The sequence below is a fragment of the Neopsephotus bourkii genome, unplaced genomic scaffold (assembly GCF_033783945.1).
Source record: "Neopsephotus bourkii isolate Nb327-2 ecotype Australia unplaced genomic scaffold, CSIRO-AGI_Nbou_v1 NB_1279, whole genome shotgun sequence".
NCBI classification, from domain to species: domain Eukaryota; kingdom Metazoa; phylum Chordata; class Aves; order Psittaciformes; family Psittacidae; genus Neopsephotus; species Neopsephotus bourkii.
The window spans coordinates 4,225,701-4,245,915 of NW_026901764.1; the positions used below are offsets into that span (position 1 = coordinate 4,225,701).

The window sequence follows — 20,215 nt, forward strand, 5'->3', positions numbered from 1 at the left end:
CAATCCCCAGCTTTCCTCCAGCCTGGCCCCAGAGCCAGGGTAGCTCTATCATGGAGATAAAAAAGCCTTGAGACAAAAGGCAAAAGTAGCCGATGATGATCAGTTGTACAATGAAAGGAATGAAGCATTTTAAGGGACTTTAACAAAACAGGAACTTTAAAAAAAACACCCTGTATCTGTTCAAAATTATGTTGGATAAAAAGGTAGAATGAACGTCTCTATTTTCATACAAGGATATATTTCCTTCATGTAAACTCTTGGCAGACTGTACGCTCCAGTCTACAGGATAACAACCATACAATTAAGTTATCACTTCCCAATTATACACAAATTAATGATTCACTGCCACAGGGAAAAACAAGCCAATTCATACATCATTCTTAGAGCAGCTAATTGGGCGTGGAGTGGGCCAGATCTGGTGGTAAATGGTAAGTAATGCACATAGTATATCAAATTTTGCATGTAGATAGTAAAGTTAATTTGCTTCCCATGAAAGAAAAGACTTTTTGAGAAGTACATCATTTATCTCAACAGTAACATGCAAGACTGCCTTCACACATACACCTACCATTACAGATGTCCATAACACCGAAAATACCACATTTCAAGATGTGTGTGTACAAGTGTATGTATATATATGCATACATATGTGTATACAGCCACAAATAGAACCTTACAATTCAAACAAAATTCACTAAGAATATAAGGATATTGAAGTCTCAAGGCTTCCACGAATAATGTATGTATGTCAAGTCTTAGACTAATACAGAGTTGCCTCTCTATCTTCTCAATCGCATGCCATTTATTTGCAGGTCTTAGGAAAATTAAATGCAATTTGTTGGCAACATCCAATTGCTTTTTTGTGTAAAAATGAAGCCAGTCCCTACTGGAAAGTTAGGAAGTGGAACCAGCTCCAGAGACATTTTTGTTTGGCTGTGTTTTGGGTGGTTCTTTTTAAGCAAGCACCAACAAAAAAAAATTAAGCTGTTCTTAAGGGCCTTTTTATTTAAAACATGAAAGACATTACTCTTTGCTTTTCTCTTTCCCCACAGGCAAAATAACACCATACACATCTAAGCAATGTGCTTAGCAATGTGCTAAACCTGTGCTTGCCAATGTGGTGTGTTGTTCTCCCCATAACACAACTGCTTCTGAGCTACAATCATTTGCTCACAGCTCCATGGAAGACTTGGTATGAGCAGAAGACATTTAGACTTCAGAGCCTGAAAACTGAACACACTTCCTCTATACAGAATAACACTTGCTTTCTTTTTCCTTAAAGTTGCTAGAAAAATTATGAAAATTGCCTTTTCAAAACACCAGCGGCGGTGCACATTGATGTTGACGTGCAATGACCTAAATGCTTTCTGTATTTTTTTCTGCTGTTCTAATAGCACACTTAGATATTTTACCCTTTTTTCACTCTCCCCTATAAACAGAAGAGGGAAATAAATCCCTTACGTGTTTTCCTGGCTGATGCCAAAGGAACTCATCAAGCCGCAGCGGGATGCAGTGAGATCCAAAACTGGTCTCTTTGTAGTTGAAAAGGAAAGCTTTCAGCCAACTGGAAGTGACTTCTGATGGAAACTTTATGATTTTTCTTTTCCAAGAGATTAATTGAAGGGAAAGTTTAACTTGATATCTCATTCCAGTATTTTTGGGGAACTGATAATCAGTGATAACTGATATGCTCTCAATTTAAGAGTAAAAGCTTTTCTTCCTCATGCAAATGGCATCACACATTTGGTATTGATACTGCAGAAGGATTTGGCCTGAACTCCAAATTATCTAAGGATTCAAACTCATGATACTGATTATTTTTCAAATCTCATGTGTTATAAGACAAACTGAAGTTCACATTCCCTTGCATGTTGGAACCCTTAGAAAATAACTAGTTCATGTTTCAAAGGGTCTGATTTTCTAATCACAAAGACTAGGATTTTTTCCTCTGTATTTTATTTTTATCATTCAAAATTCCCATGTAATCCACATCCTCCAAATGATGAGGAATTATTGCAGATGGCACAATATCTTTGCAAGAACTCCCTAACCCACTGTAAATCGGTGCAAGGTCGGCAAGGGCTGCACACATGGCAGCAACCTTTCATAACAGTCTCTTCAGAGTCCTAATCAGCACCTAGGAACAGATTTCCAAACGCACACAGGCAACTAGCAAACAGGTAAGCCCTGTGTTCCCAAAAGCATCGATTTCTCTGACACCAAGCCATGAAATACAACAGTCCAAAACCACAGCTGTGTAACCTGCATCCCCATCACTGAGCAAGGGCACCATGGTGCTGCTTACATCAAAACATGACATCATGCCCAAGATGGAGCATCACCATAGACAATGACCTGCAGAAAAAGCAGCTTAAAAATCACACTCCCAGATTATTCCTGTTCTGGGTAATGCCATGTGGCTATGGGCTGGAGCAGGGAGAATTGCCATAGCACAGGGCTCTTGCTGTCAGATGCTGCCAATCACAGACATGACAAGGGGAGCAGCAAGTCACCATTTCACGATGGAGAGTAAAAGCACACTGGAGCAAAAGTTTGCATTTCTGTTTATGCTTTCTCTGTATTGCTTCCAAATAAAGCCAGCACCACTCACAGAAATTTCCACTGTCCTTAAATAAACAAACAAATAAATAAATAAATAACTACTAAACCCCCAAGAAAGGTGTTCTATGCATCACTCACACCTTCAGGAGACTTAGGGGGATAGGATCTTTTCAGTAGATCCCAGCATGTTAGAGGAAAGAAGATGGTTAAAAATAAAATGCCAACATTTCTGTCCAGTTGTGCTCTGGCTGGAACTTGGTGCTTGGTGAGAGGGCAGGCTGTGTCAGTCAGAAGGATCACACCCACCCCCATGGCAAGAACACACCCCACACTTCTATGTATTTGCTGCAGAAGTAGAAATCCCAAACCCAAATCATCCACCATAGTCCTCTGTAGGGCAGGCAGGATGCATCTCCACTCCTGGTATCTTCCTTCTCCCATTCCCACACTTGAGCAGCCCTCAGTTAAAAGCTGGGACATGGTCAAACTCTCTGTTGTCAGCAGGAACATCTGGTTGAGTTGATGATACAGGAATTTCACACGCTGTTTCACAGCAGCTTTGGTGGCAAAGCATTCGAGCAAGTGAAGTAACGCACGATTACAGGTCTGAGCAAAAGTCGGAGGTTTTGCCTGATTTTGCCTTAGGTCAAAAAGACAGATACATACATGGCAGGACTCTGGTTTGTTGGTTTTTTTTTTTTCTGACCAGCATATAAGCCCATATGTGACCCTCCACTTCCAAATGAGCATTGTGGGAAGAAACACTAAAACATTTTAGAGCCATATTTACAAACACTGGGTCATCCAAAGATTCAGAGAGAAGCAGTTCTGAAATATGCTGGCCTGGTGTTTCATTCCCCATCCCACCACCTAATGCTGTACCTGAGCCACTCTGCCATTCCTGTAAGGAGGGCAAGATACTGCTCCTACTCAGCAGAGCTCATTCCAACTGGCCACACATGTGCATGGGGTGACATCTCTGCCACCTCCTATAAAATAGAAATTATAAATCCTGTCCACACACAGCCAAGTTAAAAAAAAAATCTCACAGTAATAATTTCCCTAAATTTTTAAAAGAAAATAATTTTAAAAATATTAAAGGTAATTCTCATGGAGACTGATGTCAGACTAAATGGAATAAAGTAACATTTTCATTCCACTAAATGAAATGAACACAGAACCCATGCACAAAAACCAAAACCACGGAGTTTGCATTGGAAAGACAGTTTAAAAATCTCAAACTTTAACCCAGGACATTTTGTTTTTTATTAAAGTATGAATGTATTTATGCTGGAGAACCATTTACATACATTGTAAAGCAACAAGCATATTTTCCAAGATGTGTGGGCCTTCAATGTTTTCATGCTCTATCTACATGCTTTAACATGGACTCACACATACACTCACATACAAACCTACAGACCCACAAAAACACAAACATAGAGCTATCTGCTTTGATTAGCTTCCTTTTAAGGCTCTGTAAGGTGTCCTAGTGCCCCTAACATTACCATAATTACAAACAAAATCATACAAAGGAGCAGCATTACCTGCAAACTATTGATCTGCTCTTGGCCTTAAAAAATATCAAGTGAAACAAGTTTTTCCTTTCATTTGAGTTTTATTAAACATCTGCATTTAAGAAAGGCATGACTGTATATCTGCAAACAAGGAAAGATACGGGAGTCTTAACATGAGCTTCTCAACCAGAACTGATGTTCAAACCTGACCCCTAAGGGACCATTTCCTTTGATCTCTACAGTAACACAGCCCTGTATGTGCAGCGAAGCACTACCAGCTCCATTCCACGAGGGCCACTCAACCAGCTATGCAGAGACCGGTAACATGGAGTTGAGTCTACTGTGCTTGTATCAGTTCAGACCTGAGGTTGATAAGTCAAAATTCAAACACTGACAGACCCAAGCGTCCCTCAACACCTACCAGTGGTCCCCCGTCCTGCAGAACATAGCAGGGTTGGAAAATGAACAGATAGTGGTGCTGGCTCACTGCGCCCCTATACGTCATAGAGTATTTTTGCCCACCCCTTTTTGGTATCCTGCAGTATATAGTCTGAAACTGCAACTACTGGTGTTGGGTGACAGATGTGGCAGCAGGTATATTAAGAAAATAGGTACAATGAATAAAATAAAGGATAGCATATGATATAATGAGTACATAAAAGCATCGACTTTTATCTGTGAAATGTGAATTAAATGCAGAATGGCAGATCATTAGTCTAAAAGGCTATGTATGGCTGTCTTAGCCTACGTACGGTCAAAGAATTTTTGTGATGCATCATGGAGAAAGATTCTTCAGGAGCCATTAGGGCTTTCCAGGTCTACTTGCTCTTGTGCACCAGCATCAGACCCCAGCTTGTAATGCCAGGGAAGCAACTAATAAAATTGCCTGACCAGCCTTATAAGACAAACAGGAATGACTCCACTTCATGGTATGCACCTGAACTACAGAGATGAGAAAGGGACAGTGATGGGTGGGTGAGAGAAATGGGGGAGAGAGCTTTTTTTCTCACTTTTACAACAGCAGCAGATTTCAATGTAATTACTTTAATGATGCATATCTGTAGGTACTGAATTGCTCTTTTGATTTAAAAAGCTGGTCAGGGAAGTGTTTGGCAGTCCTTTCCTTCCCCAGTTTCAATTGTTACTTATTCATCTATCAGCTCTCATTCCCTAGGCCATTTCTGCCTTTGCTGAACCATGATTGAGTTCAGTCAGCCATCATCAGACTCAAATTCATGAGACACTTCCTCTGACGAGCTGTTCCTGTGGATCCGACCATCGCTTTTCATGCTGTGAAAAGTTTTCTTAAATGCCTCCATCATGGCATGGGCCAGCTTCTTAGCCTCCAGCTTGCTCTCACACTCTACAGCATGGCAGTCCATCTGGTAGGACAAGTCATCGTTGATCTCCCGATAGACCCAAGCAAAGATGTTTGGGCTGATGTTGTGGTCAGCAGTGCAGTAGGCTATACGTGCTACCTGAAAGGTATCCATGTGGACTGTCGCCTCACCTTTGAGGTCCAGATGATGCAGCCAGACTTGGAAAGGGCGAATTTCCAGAAGAGCATTAGCTGGGTAAATATCCTCCCTGGCGAGTGTGTGCTTCTTCCATAATTCAATGACCGGTTTCTCTGTGCAGCCTGACAAAAATTGCATCCCTGTTGTGGAAATCTTACCCAAATATGTAACCTGCAAAGAAGAGCAAAGACAAGTGAAACACAGACAGCAGATTCCAGCATTACTTCCTGCCAGCCCAGGGAACTGAACTTTATCTGGAAGAAAGCACCACCTAGTCCCACCACCCCAGCAAACTCCCCAGTTTCCTCCATCATCTTCCAGAAAACAGTTTTCAAACTGCTGTGCAGATATTTTCTTTTCCAGATGCTGACTTCATCATTCAAGCCTGGATGCTAATAATGTTCAGTCTCTTGAGTTCCAAGGGATTTCACTCTCTCCCATGTAAAGCCCAGCTTTAGAGCCCATAACTGTACCTTTAAACTCATATTAGGAATCCAAGGGCCAGTGGAGCAGGCCCCAGGCAGTTGCAATACCAATCACTTTTTTTTTTCTTTCTACCTTATTCAGATGATTTATTTGTATCTTATTTCAAACATTAATAATAGGGAGACTGAGACATTCTCAGTTTGATAATGCAAGGCTGCAGGGGGTCAGAAAAGCATGACTATGGCAGAGGATTTTAATCTGTTTGAATGTTTTTTTTCAAAATGATCTTGTTTATCCAGCACTTCTGCTGTTTCTACTTAAATATTAAGCCAGGGATAGCTCAAAGCTGTTCAAAACTCTATATTTGAGCAGGGCTGAGATATTATTACATCAATTTAAGAAAATACATTGTTAGAAAAATCTGTTAATAAATCTACCTTAGTTTAATCATATCATCTCTGGGGTTTTCTGTCTGACTGTTTTGAACAAATACCTTGTTATCTAACCTGCACAGTAAAGCAACGTGGTTTTAGTGCTCTTACTTTATTTTGTTCACCAAAAATCAAATTCACTGAGAAGGCCATATTAAAATTCTGTATCAAGCCTGTGCAGAAACATTCCCATGAATCTGTGCAGCTGCTAAAGAGGCTTTCTCCCACTTACAGCTGAATGGAAGAATATTTTATCTGGAAAAACAGATTTTCTGTGGAAAAGAGAGATCAATGCCACATAAATACAGTTATGCAGATATTGATGTTATCAGAACGATGCATTTAAGAACAACTATGTTTAAGCAAAATTGATCCTTATTTGTCTCTTGCAGCAATAACTGCTTGAGATGGAATCTCATGCTTCTGGCTCGATGTCTTATAACTTCATGTGCATTTTACAGAAGGCACTTGGATAAAAAAAACCACCATAGTCACATGCACTTTCCAAACTAATTTCTACAAAACTCTGTATTAAGCATATGGTATCAGCTATTTTTATTTTGTATATGCTTTAATAAACGCAACAAAGGAAATTCCATATTTAAACACACTTTAAAAAATCATATCCACAAGGAATACAGGATTTGTATTCCATGAAACAAAATTTTTTATAATAAAAATATTTTGCTGCAAGCTTCATAGGTTTTGTTAAACTCAGAGACCAAAATGAAGCATAATTAAGGAAAAAGCTTACAAAATATTATTGAAAGTCTGTGTGGCTTAATTGCGCCTGCCAAAAAAGTTTCATAGCACTGACATTTCAATACGGGCAGTGTTATTCTTTGCCTATAAATATTCATTCTTTGCGCTGGGAATACGTTATATCTTATAAAGCTTTGTATGTTTTGAACAGTGGGAAACACAACAGCTAGAACAGTTGTTCACAAGGCAAGACCTACCAGTGTTTCGCTTTATTTTATTAGTGATGAGAGCTGAGTTCCCTAAAGTACTGTAGAGTAACTTAAAAGAAAACCTCAGAGCTCATACGGCCAACTAAATATGTACAAACAGCACATACAAGACCAAAGAGGAACGTGTTTTCAACAGACTGTGGGGTATTTTGACATACTCCCACAGTCATATTGATTTGAAAATACCAAGACCACTGTGCAAATCTGCACATTCAACATATTCTCCAAAGCTTAGCTCACCCCCATTTCATATTCACAAGCCAGCTAACAAAAGACTAACACACATTGTAAATTACATGAGCATGTGGGGGTAGATTTATAGCCAAGTGCAGTAACAGAAGTCCTTCACTGACTTCAAAGAGATCTGCACAAAGCCTTTAAACCCTGAGGAACAGGGAATTAGCCTTTTGCTCATGCACTTTGTCACTGCCCAAATACAGTTTTCAATCCCCAGCCACTGGAGAGATGCTGCCACCACTGCAACATTTTGTCCGCTCAGCAACTGTTTGGAGAAGACCAGTATTAATCGCAGCATGAAGAAATAAGCACCTCTTGTTAGTGCACAACAGTAAATGTAGGGAATTGTTTCATTACAGGCTTGTGTGCAAGAGGAAGCTGTTGACAGCACGTGAGCTGCCCTGCCATAACAGTGTGAGGAATGGGAGAGGAAAGCAAAGGCAGCTACATCCAACTGAGGAAGCACTACCATGGGTCTTCCCAGGCAGTTAGAGCTGCTCAGCTCACTGCTGCAAGTTCACCCCCCAGCACACAAAGGATCAGCTTCTCAGCATGGGTGACTCCCGAGTGATGCTTGGGACACCTCTGGCAGCTGAGGAGCAAGCAAGCTAGTTGTTCACACAGGAGTGCAAATTGAGTTTAATATTTTCTCTGTTCCTTCTCTGCTACTAACTGCAGCCCCCTGTTGGCCACCAATCTGTGCATGGCCTGCCTAAATGTGAAGTTAAAAACAAAAAAAAAAAGTATTTCCTTAAAAATAAGGTATTTGTATTTTATGAAGAAAAAGCAGTGAATTACTCTGAAAGCAGCAAAGGCAAAAGTAACTAATAAGAAAGATGGGACTATGGCTTGTTTACCAAAATGGGATGTAATGGTCTGATTTACTGTCCCAGTTCTGTCAAAATATAACTATGTTGGAACCATTGGAAAGTTGCTTCCTTTAACACCACTTTGCAACTCTATTATATAAATTTCTTTTTCCTTTGATGATACATTCATAAATATTTATAAAATGCTTAGACGTTATAAGAAGGAGTTCACAGGAAAGAGAAAATACAAAAAACCTTTGGTTTAGAGTCTCTCTTGTACTGTGTCTTACATAGAAACATTAACACCTAGTAATGTCATTTTGGGTGGGTTGTTTGTTTTTTTTTTAACAAATTACCTTTTTTTTCCTAGTTGAGATACAAGCATTTCAACAAGAGTACCATTACTGAAGCTCTTAGTGATGACAGATGTCTAACATTTCATCGCTTTATGGTGCCCTGCTAAATACAGAACAGGGAAATAGGGGCTGACGAGACACCTCTAATATTTGACACAAAAAAAAAGGCAGCATCCTGTTAAGAACAAAGTTTTCTTCATGATTAACTATAATATACATTTTACCCATTACACAGTAACCCATTGACGCTGGCCAATTTAGTAACTTAGTAACGTTTGTGTAATTGCAGAGACAGTACTGGTAAAAGATGGATTTATAGGGCACTTTTCTCTGAGCTCTCAGTTACAAGGCTATTCTTGTAACTGATGCTCCCTGCATTTCGGCTCCTACCTCAACACATCCCACAGCACACCCGCCTTTATTTAAATGCCCAGAAACCACTGACCACACACACCATTAGAGTAAAGCTATTACAGTACAACCATCTTCCTTTCCAATTTCCAAGTTTGCCAACCAAATATCAAAGAACATATCATTCCTTCCATTATCAGATGGAGAAGAAAACTATTTTGAGGCAAAAAATCCCACTGGTTGTCTTTTCCACTAAAACTGATGGTATCTCATCAGTGTGAAGCCAGCAGGAAGTATACAGAAAAAATGTAATTTCATCTTTCATACTAGTAAGAACCAGATATGAAGGGCACAGAAAGACATTGTTGATGTTATTATTATGGGTGTATGTGCAAACACACACTGAAGAAGTGCCAGAACAGAATCAGCTGTATATAGCCTATCTAACTAGAGAGTCATTGACAAGGACTAGCAATGCCTACAGTTCAGGTTAAAAGCCCCATCTGTGATAACACAGCTCAGATCTCCAGCCAAAGTTCAGCATGGCTGAATAATGCTCCCTCTTCATCCAACACTAGACAGACTTCACTTAGCAGCAAATATCAGTCCAGGAAGATAACTTCTTTGTGACAGCATGCATGTCCTATAGCAAGTGCCATCCTATACATGCTGAGGCCAGCAGCCATGTTCCCTCCCCTCTACCCTCAGTGCAAAATAGGGTGGTTATAATGTGTAAATTATGATCAAGCTGTCACAGCCTTTCCTTGTTTTGGACACGGTATTTGAAATGAGAAAAGAAATGGAAAAGCCACCTCAATGCCACTTTGTTAGCATTAAGCAATAAAGACATTTAATTTCATATTTTCTTCTAGGGGCAGGAATATATTTCTTTATGGCACTTTCAGTACGTTGGTTCGTGTGTTCCATCTTTCCCATGGATTTCTGGAAGATAAAACAGCAACTTCTCATGCATGTTAAAAAGCATCCACATTCTCTCTGGTTGTTCTATGGCAAACTGGCATTTTCCATCTGATCCTTCACTCCCTGGCGAGCCACTGTCACCCAACATGACATAAAATACACTTGTGGTTTCAGCACTTCTATGCTTGCAAACATTCAAACCTTCAGCAAAAGCCAAGATGCTCTGAAGAGCTCCTTATTTCACCCTAGGGGCTTGCCAACACCAGTGTAATTTTCTGATAAAATTGTCCTCCACAGAAACATGCTGTGCCTTTGCCCTTCTGTAACAGTTACAGCCATCTGACATGCAGCTATGTCTCATGTCAAAGGACATGAAGATTAATCAGTGTCATCTTTCATGTACTGTCCTGAAAACACAAAAACATCTGAGTACTTTGACTTTGTTTTCAGCCCCTTCACTCCACAATGTAAAGTGAATATATCTATTAATAACTAGGCTCAAGAGCTTACCAACTTTGAAGGGACCAATATAGCTGCTGCCATAGACCTTTTCACTTCTAGCACAGCACAAATTGGCAGAAGTAATAAGGGAGTTTTTACTTTCCATATTCGATTCTTTTCTTTATCATTGACCTCATACTGTTTACTTGAGATAACGAACAACTCAGCTCCTGCATGTGTCAACCTGACTTCAGATCTGACTCCCCTATGGATAAGTCCATAATGCTCCTAACTCACGAGTCTCAGTTTGGTATCTGAAGACAGGCAGCCCAATTTCTTTTTCTCCCTCTGTTCTTTATCCCTCGTCCATAGACTCACAGAATCAACTAGGTTGGAAAAGACCTCTAAGATCAAGTCCAACCATTACCCCAGGACTGCCAAAACCACCTCTAAACTATGTCACTGAGGGCCTCATCTACATGGGTTTTGAACAGTTCCAGGGACAGTGATTCCACCACTGCCCTGGGCAGCTTGTTCCAATGTCTGATTACCCTCTCTGTGAAGAAATTTTTCCTAGTATCCAATCTAAACCTCCCCTGGTGCAGCTTGAGGTTGCTTCCTCTTGTCCTATCACTTCCTATTTGGGAGAAGAGACCGACCCCCACCTTCTTTCAGGTATTTGTAGAGAATTAGAAGGTCCCCCCTGAGCCTTCTCTAGACTAAACAACCCCAGTTCCCTCAGCCATTCCTCATAAGACATTCTCCAGACCCTTCACCAGCTTTGTTGCCCTTTGCTGACTATCATTGCTCCAAGAAAGCTGATCCAAGTTGTAGAGATCCATAATTATTACATTACACAAGGACAAATGCTCTCTTGGCACAGGACTCTGGCACAGAAACATGTACACACACAGGTCTCTGGGCTCTCTCATTACTCTAGACCACAATCAAAGGACCACATGGAAAAATAACTTTAATACAAGTATTTCTTACACACAAGATAATGAGAGTCTTTGTCAACATAATTTTGTTGAGTTTTGTTAATTTACAAAGAAAATGAAAAAATTAAAACAAATAGAACACTTAACTTGAGCCAGTAGCTATTTACTCTGCATATTTGCAGTCACCAGAGGATGCACTAGAGGATCTTAATCTTATGCAAATCTTGGTAATAGGTGACTGTCTCTTTTCACAATCTGTCTTATAAAATATATATTCTTTTAGGCTCAAATTTGGTCTAGTTGCAACTGATGTTTGATCTGAGATGGGAAGATATTTCTCACTTAAAGGCAAGACAAGCAGAGATAATGAAACACTTTGTTCCTGATATCAGAGGATTTCTCCCATGGAAATCTCATGAAATGTGGTAACGAAAATAGGACTGGAAAGGCCTATGTCAGGAAATACAAACATAGACCTTGCAGTCAGCAAGTACTGGACAGCCTGGCAGGACCACTTGGATGTCTTCTGGTCCCTTGGGGACAGGGGATGCACTGCAGCATTTGGAAAGTCAACCAGGAGACAAGGTGGCCTGCAAGAAGCTTCATCACAATGGCAGCATGCACAAAGCCCATGGTGCCTCCCATGCAGAGTGGCCAGGGAGGGTAAGGGCTCACTGAAACATCACACAGCTTTAATTTTTCTATGCACAGTGGAGCTGGGATATGAGCAGGCCAGGCCTGCAGCAGACTGCCCAACAGCTCAGAGTCAGTCATCTTTCATTTCAGCAAAAGCAAATTTAGCTGTAGAGACATTTGCAACACACCCAGCTGTAGAGACATTAATTAACACACCCAACTCCTGGCACAGCAGGAGTGCTCCATGCCAACCAGGGTGTCTGTCTCACCACACCACCACAGCAGCTCGGCTGTCCTGACCCTCAGGCACAGTGACTCTGCCTTAGGCTGGAGGCTTTCGGATTTAGAGACAAAAACTGCTTTTTGGCTCTGGAGGAAAAACAAAAATATCCCAGACATTCCACTGGATCACTGAGCAAATACCGTGAACAGCACTCAAGCAACGTTTGCTTAACTGAGACCCAACAAACTGACTCAGTTAAGGAAAAAGGCTGCACAGTTTCCCTCTGCCTGTCACTGCTTCCTCGCCCACAATGCCCACCATCCAGCCAAAGCCTTCGTAGCACAAACACGAGGGTTTCTGCAGGAACCACGGGGCTCGTCCGCACACAAAAATACTCAGTAAATGCAGTAATGTGGCTTACACAAATATGTGCAGACCTGTTTTATTTTAAAGATGAAAATCTGAGCAAGAACAGACTGAGCTGGGCAACCGTGTAACGGCATATAGGCATTGACTCTGACAGTTCCCCTCCAGTTTAGGAAGGATAAAAAAAATAATTAAAAAAATCAGTAGTTAATGTCTGATTTATTCTGAGGAATCAAAGAATGGCTCCAGAAAAAGCTGAAACTGTCAGCACCTCTTCAGCAGTTAAGTCAACAGCCAGCATCTGACTCCTTTAGTGGGAACAAAGCTGAACCCAAGCCTTAAAACAATGCTAAAATTCCTCCTCAAAAATAAAAATAATAAACAAGCTCAGCAAGAAATGAATTCAAGCCTTTACATCTACAGAACTCCTTTGGAAAAACAACTGCAGGACAGCAGCTGCTCCTTCCCTCCCTTCCTTTGTCCATCCATCTGTCCCTCCAGCCATGCTCACAGCAGTCCTTCACAGGTGCCTTTATTTTCCCATGTGTTTCTCAGCTGTGACCAGGCAGCAGACCCTGCCTTAACTCAGTCCCAGGAAGCGTTCACCACACAAATAAGGTGTAAAGTGATAGCTTGGGGCAGTGACTTCAGACATAACTCAATTTTCCAACTAAATTTCTCTAAAGGACACACCACACCTCTGGCTATTTTTAACCCATCATTACTCTTCCAGGTTTTACAGACTCTGTGATTCCAGGTAGCTGTAGCAGGTGGAGAAGGAAGAGTGGGGCACTGTAAAAAGTCCTTTTCTTGAAAAATACTCATACCCAGCAAAAGGAAAAACATATTTCCAATTTCACTGCTGCTTCTGAGTTAGCCTAGGAATGCCCAATAACATGGCAGCAGGCGGAGCAGATGAGTTACTGTGGTCCAGAGTGGGTGTACCAACACCTAGTCCCACATCTGCCTCAGACATAGGGCTTTTCTGAAGGAGGGCAGAGCTCACCCACAAAGGATCTCTAGTTCCTCAGGTAGTGAGCAGAACAAACACTCCAGAGACTGCACACAACAGATATCAAGCACAGGGCACATCTCTGGGATCCTGTCCCAGATCTGAGTGAAACACCCAAGAGCACACAGACATCCCAGAGCCCCTCTTCCTAGCTAAATAAACCCCCAGTCCTCCTAGAACAGAGCTCTGCCAAGCCTTCCACTGACAGCACTTGGGGAGGGGAGCAGAAGACAAAAACTTCTGCGGACTGCTGACAAGAGCAGAACCCTCCTTACACCTTGTGACCAGCCCCATCACTGACACCAACCCATACACCCATGGGGAGTCAGGGAAAAACATTGGCATTTGGTAAGTTTAAGACTTAACAAATAAATATAGTGGAAGAGAAAAAAAAATCTCCCCTTGAAGGGTTAATATATAAGCTCTGAGAGAAACAAAAGCAAACAAGAAATAGCCCGATGGCTTCACAGGCCAAATAGCCTGGGCAGGATAAATAAGACAGCAAGCAGAGCTAACCCTCAGAAACACAACAATCCAAGCTTTTCACCTTTCATTACCTCCAGCTGCTGCTCAACAAGCCTCTTTATAAACTACCCTGGGCATTAAACTACTGTCCTCACCTAGGCCTAAGAGCATCTAACTTATATCCAGCAACCAGGATTCTCTGCCTAATTGGCAAAACGGTTAACCAAGCCCAAACACAACTGCAGCAAGAGCCAGCTCTGTTCCATGCAACCTCCCATTAGCAACAAAAGGATTGCCTCTTGCATTTCATTATCCACTGGACAGGAAGCTCATTTTGTGGTTTGGCTTGAGGGGGTGAGTCTGAAATGAAATCAAGTGGAACTGGCAAACTGCAGCTAGCTTGTAGTCAGAGAAACTTGGGTCCTGGTGTGAGTGGAAGATTTATGCTGCACTATTTAAAACTCAAGAAATCAATTTAATTCTAGTAGTGATTTAAAAATGTTGTAGTGCAAGACATAACTGAATGAGCAAATCCATTTATCATACACAATCTCAGTGGGGCTGCTGGACACCCTACTATACAAGCTGATGATTATTTTTATTCCCAAGTATTTTCTTTATTTTGCTGTTTAGATCACTTTTCTCCTTTGTCTACTTTTATTGCCTCACATAACTTCCTTTCTTTGGGCCCTGTTACTACTAGGTTGAAATTAATTCTTGGATAAGCCAGACATTTACCATTGTCCTTCAGGGGTCTTCCAATGTGAGGAGAGATGCGGAGATAGCCAGGGAAATAAGAAAACCAACACACTGCAGTCACTACTTGCAATTACTTGGAGTTCCTTCACACAAAGTCCTTCCAAAATACATCTTCTGCCACCTCAGAATCCTCATTTTGAGAATTCCTTCTGCCAGGACATGCGATGCTGAGACTGGTTTATGTTTGCATGATCATGGTCTCCCCCCAGACAGACATCTACCTTCATGTTTATGTTCAAATTACACCCAAGCCTTTTTCCCCTATACATTCTTTATTTACATGAGGTTGAAACTGAGCATGGAAATCTGATTAAGCAACTCATCATGTTTGAGAAAGCTTTTTGGTCCTGGGCTCTTCACAGCTGTTGTCTTGTAGCAGAGGGAAGGAGCCCATGGGCAGAGGAAGGGAGCAGGCTTTTTGCTTTTACTTTGTTGCCTTCCTTTCCAACCCACAGAAGGCTCACTTTGGCACCAGTCCTACAAAAACATCAATTGTAGTTAATGGAGCATGCAAAGAGCAAGTACGGGAATGACTATATAACTTGGGCAACTATTTTCACCGAGGCATGTGCATTTTACATACTTTTTAAGACTTAGGACACCGAAGTATGCCCAGAAAGCCACTCAGTGCATGTTTTTCAGGATCTTTCATGGCTAAGAGATCTGTTCTCAAGGTTCCTTTATTTGAGCATTCCCCATGAGATCCTTCTATTTCCCCTTTAGTTCTTCCTTTCAAAAGAAGATGCCAAGTAATAAAACTGAACAAAGCCAGTGTTTCTAAGACATTCAGTTCTGGAGACCAAACATCTCAACGGCAATTGCTTCCTGGCACAACTTGACAACACCTGAAATTAAGAGCATAAGGGAAAGAAGCCAGCTTCAGGGACCACTAAAGATCACTACAAACTGAGTCTGTATTCCAAGAGAAGTGTCAGGCCTACATCACAGGAAGAGCAGAAGAAAAATAATGGCAACTAAACCATTTAAGTTCTTCCTCCCCCTGAGTGCTGTAAAACTAGTAACAGCCAAAAAAAAAAAAAAAAAAAAAAGAAAAAATTATGAAACAAACCACAGACACAAGAGACTCCCAGAAATGGCAGCACTTACTCCTGCTATCCATACATGGCAAATGAAACTCATTCCCTGAAGTGAACAGGGGAACAGAAACATCACCCTCCTTATATTCCTATTAACATACTCAGTCATTAGTTTTATATCTCCTTCATGCATCACTATGTGAAATTAGTTCCATGACTTAGCAAAACCCTTAAGAGACTTTTCTAGCTCTCCCAGGTTTTAGCATCTCTGGGAAAAGTCTTATTTGAAGACTGGAGAAGAAATAGAGTGCCTACACTGGGATGGAGCTCTCACACTGCAGCCATGAAAAACAGACCTTGTATATTTCAACTTAATAAAAAGCACTAAATACATTATTAAAAAGAAAATAACCAGCTCTTTTTATTGCTAAATGAGCCCTTAGATAAATATGCCTGAATTATCATTTAAGTTTGTTTGTGTTACCAAATTCTGGATCAGGGCCATAGCAACACAGGCTTTGCACAGCCAGAAAGAATACAAAGTCACTGCCTCTAAGGTTTATGACACTAGATTACAATTTAACCAGAAATTTCCCTCTCAACAATGCGACAGTATGTTAGCAGACTAAACAAAATATTTTAAAAGAATAAATATATCCCATAGAGTATAATGATGGAAGACAATGGTGCCATACAGTTTTTAATTCATTTCCAAAGCCATGATTCTCAGTGCCTCCAAGGCCCTATTTTCACAATGGATTTAGTGCTTGACTGTGACTTCAATACAGTCACTTTCCATTTGGATAATGTCTTTCCAACCAGTAGAGAAAGATCTGAAAGTGATTCTTAGCCTTCAAAAGCATCCAGTGAATTGGGTATTCATGCAGGATACCTGAGCACAGAGAGGTTGATCTCCTGGCAATTTCTCCAGAAACTGCAGAGATAGATCTTTTCCAGTAACAGTGAGGGAGCCTCCCTCTTTTTCTGGCTAATTTTATCACAGCATCACCTGTTCTCTTGGCACGTATTTCAGCTCTAAGGTGACAAGCCTACATGGCAGCCAGAAAACAGTCCTTAACCACCTGGAGCAAAACCTGAGACATGGAGAATTCTACAGTGCTAGATTTACCCAAGATGAAAGGAAAGATCCAAGCCTTCATTTGGACAGCCTGGAAGGTGGCACTCCAGAGTGGAGGACTGTTTGGAGGAAAGAAGGGGAGGGGGGCAAAGGTCTTCTTCACTGGGGACAGCTCTGCTTATCACTGCTGCAATTTAGATCACCTACTACAGCAGCTTGTCCCCAGTACAATTCAGATAGCTGCAGGTCAGACACAATAACTACTTGTACCAGTTGTATAGAAAACTCCTAGGAGCTCCCTTCGTATCCATAGTTCATCTCTCCAGTATTACAGAGGCCATGGCTTTTACAAAAAAGCAGAAAATAAATTTTCATAGTTTATACTGGTCCTGAAGTTAATTTTGCAAAGACAGAATCTATGGTTATAACCCTACTGTTGATCTGCTTAACAAAGGACAAATTGTTGCAAATTTTAGGGATCAAAGAAAAGAAAGAAACTATTTACAATAGAAATATATAAACCCTTCATTGTTTTTTTGCTGTACCTATTGTCTTCATGCAACAGTAGATGCCTGCACTTAAAAATATAATACTCAATAACATTATAAAAAGGATGTAGTCTTGCAGTTCTTGACCAGCCAAAACTCCTGTCTGGATTTAAAAAATTGCTCCAATTTACATTTGCAGAGGACTTATGTATTTTTGTGGATAGTAAGAAAGCAAGAATATGAAGGTATAGTAGCAAAACACAATGGTGATATCAACAGTGATCCTGAGCAATTGCTGAACCTCCAGACCACCACATTCATCTACTCTCTGTAGCCTATGTTTCTTTAGGAGAAATTACAATAAAAGTAATACAACAGCAGCTCCACTCACGCCTGTTTTCTGTCTTCCTCTTTGTAGCCTGGCAGTTGCTAAGACTTCATGGCCAAGCTGGGAGCAGAAAGCTTACCAGGTGCTTTGCCACTGAAGCTCGTACACCTTTACTTCAGTTACTGCTTAGCCTACCCAGGAACAGAGGGTCAGTGCTGGATAAAGTAACACTAACTCTGAAATTGCTCTTCAGCATAACAGAATACAGCTTCCTAAAGCAAAGAACACTACAGGCTGCCTGTGACATTGTCTCTAAGCAAAATACACCCATCCTATGAAACACAGACCATAGTAATAAGCTCAATGAGGTCTCACGGCCCACAAGTTAACATATTGCAAACTGCAATATATATCTGGTAAAAACCTCAGATGCCTTATGACGGCTTTCTATATAAACAAGTACTCAAACATTTTTTCCATTAACAAGGTGTTTCAGAGCTCTGTAACAAGTAAATACTTTGTCTTAGCCATTTATCATCATCCTACACTTATAATTTTCCATATAGTTACTAAAATTATTTATTAGAATAAGCAGATCTTTTTAAGAGCTTAATAGTTCCTGATCATATCAAACTAAGAGTTCCAACCAACATACAATACGTTATCCTGCATTTTGTAGTATCAGACTGAAAGGGAAGAATAAAGAAGCAGGGTATGAACTGACAAAGCAATGGCCAAGACTGGAATAAACTGCTCATGGGGCAAGGTTTCTCTTCCCCAAACAACAGGAACCAAATATTTCCAGGCATTTCAAGAAAGCCCATGGGTCTAGTTTTTCTCTCTTTGCTTTGAGATATTGACAGGGAGATTTTCAAAAGAGCACAGACAGCAACACGTGTCAAGCATTTTAAGAAAAGCTGACCACTTTTTCAGTACCTAGAAACACGGACAGAAATTTGGCAAGAGACATCATTGTGTGCATTAACAAATGAGGAATTACTCGTCTTTTAAAATTCTGTAGCTTTCCCCATCTAGGCTGAAGCACGTTAAAACATCCCTGTTTCAAGGGACTGTGATACCACACTGGTGCACAGCACAGTTGTACTTGCACTGTAAGTGCAAGTACGCTTTCTAAGTCTCTCCTAACAGTTCCATTTCCTAACAAAATTGTTATTTTAGTTAAATACTTTTAAATAGAAAACAACATATATTTTAGGTTTGATTATGCATGAGCTTAAATTTGACAACACAATAGAGAGAAAACAGCATTTGGGGTAATAGAATTTACTTCAGAATTATTTCATACTTAAAATGCAAATATTTACAGTAAAAGCACACGCTATCTTATTTGTCCCCTACCATCTGTCTCTAGCCTTCCATTCTTTTCCTCTGCTGCCTCTTCATCAAAAAAAAGTTGGTATCTCTTTCACCAAGTAGAAGATTCTTTTACTGCAAACCCACAAACAGCATTAAAGTTCAAGCCATGTTTGCAAAACTCAAATCTGAATAGGCCAACCTAGCTACTCCTGTGAGGGAATTTTTACAGAAAAATATCTTGCTTCTGCAAGAAATTTACTTTAAAAAAAATAATAAAAAAAAAAACTGGGAAGAAAGAAAGAAAAAAAAAAAAGTGTTTCTTACTCCAGGCAAGGGCAACAAGCACATTATATTTCTTTGGAGAATCCTGTTTACCTTTTTTTTCACAAGGAGAAAAAGAGGTTAGTCCCCATCTGAAAAAGAAGTACTATAGCAGGCAATATGGATTATAATTTGTCTTCATGCTTTGTCATTAACAAGGAAAGATTTTTATTTTCATTTAAAAAAACATAAATACAAAACAACTACATCTTCCTTCTCACAAAAGCACCAAAGAGACATTATAAAAATCCCCACATTTAAAATAGCTGCAGCAAGAACAAGGCAGTCCCTCCCATGGCAGCAAAATCACACAATATACACTAGTGAACTAGAGCACAGCCCTTCTGGGGATGAACTCGCTACTGCCTAGAAATGGCATTAATGCATCATATTGTAATGCCTGTCACAGCCTTAGAGTCCTAAGATCCAAAATCATTCATCTGTGCATATAGATAGCTTCCTATCTGCATGCATAAAGTGACACTATGCTAACAGGATATAATGTACATACATATGTACTACAAAATAATTCCATTGAATTATTTATAACACCTTTCTTCTCAAAGGAGAAGCATTTAGCAAGATGTATCATTAAAATACAAACAGCAGCTGTCTACACTTCCCTGAATACCCTAAATCCAGAGTTTGGAAGAGGAGGTGATGAATAGCCATTACTGAGGGAAACTGCAAGGGCAATTTGTAAGG

At 40.4% G+C, this 20,215-nt stretch overlaps 1 protein-coding gene across 3 annotated transcripts in view; it reads right to left on the minus strand.

Moving 5' to 3' along the window:
• Positions 1 to 3,811: 3,811 nt before the first annotated feature.
• PID1 (phosphotyrosine interaction domain containing 1) overlaps positions 3,812 to 20,215 on the minus strand; it is an 88,275-nt gene continuing 71,871 nt past the window's right edge. For all 3 annotated transcript variants that reach the window (XM_061365247.1, XM_061365248.1, XM_061365250.1), the window contains exon 3: positions 3,812 to 5,767. In XM_061365247.1, the coding sequence (XP_061221231.1) occupies positions 5,291 to 5,767 (477 nt within the window). In that variant the 3' untranslated portion in view covers positions 3,812 to 5,290. The remainder of the gene's footprint in view (positions 5,768 to 20,215) is intronic.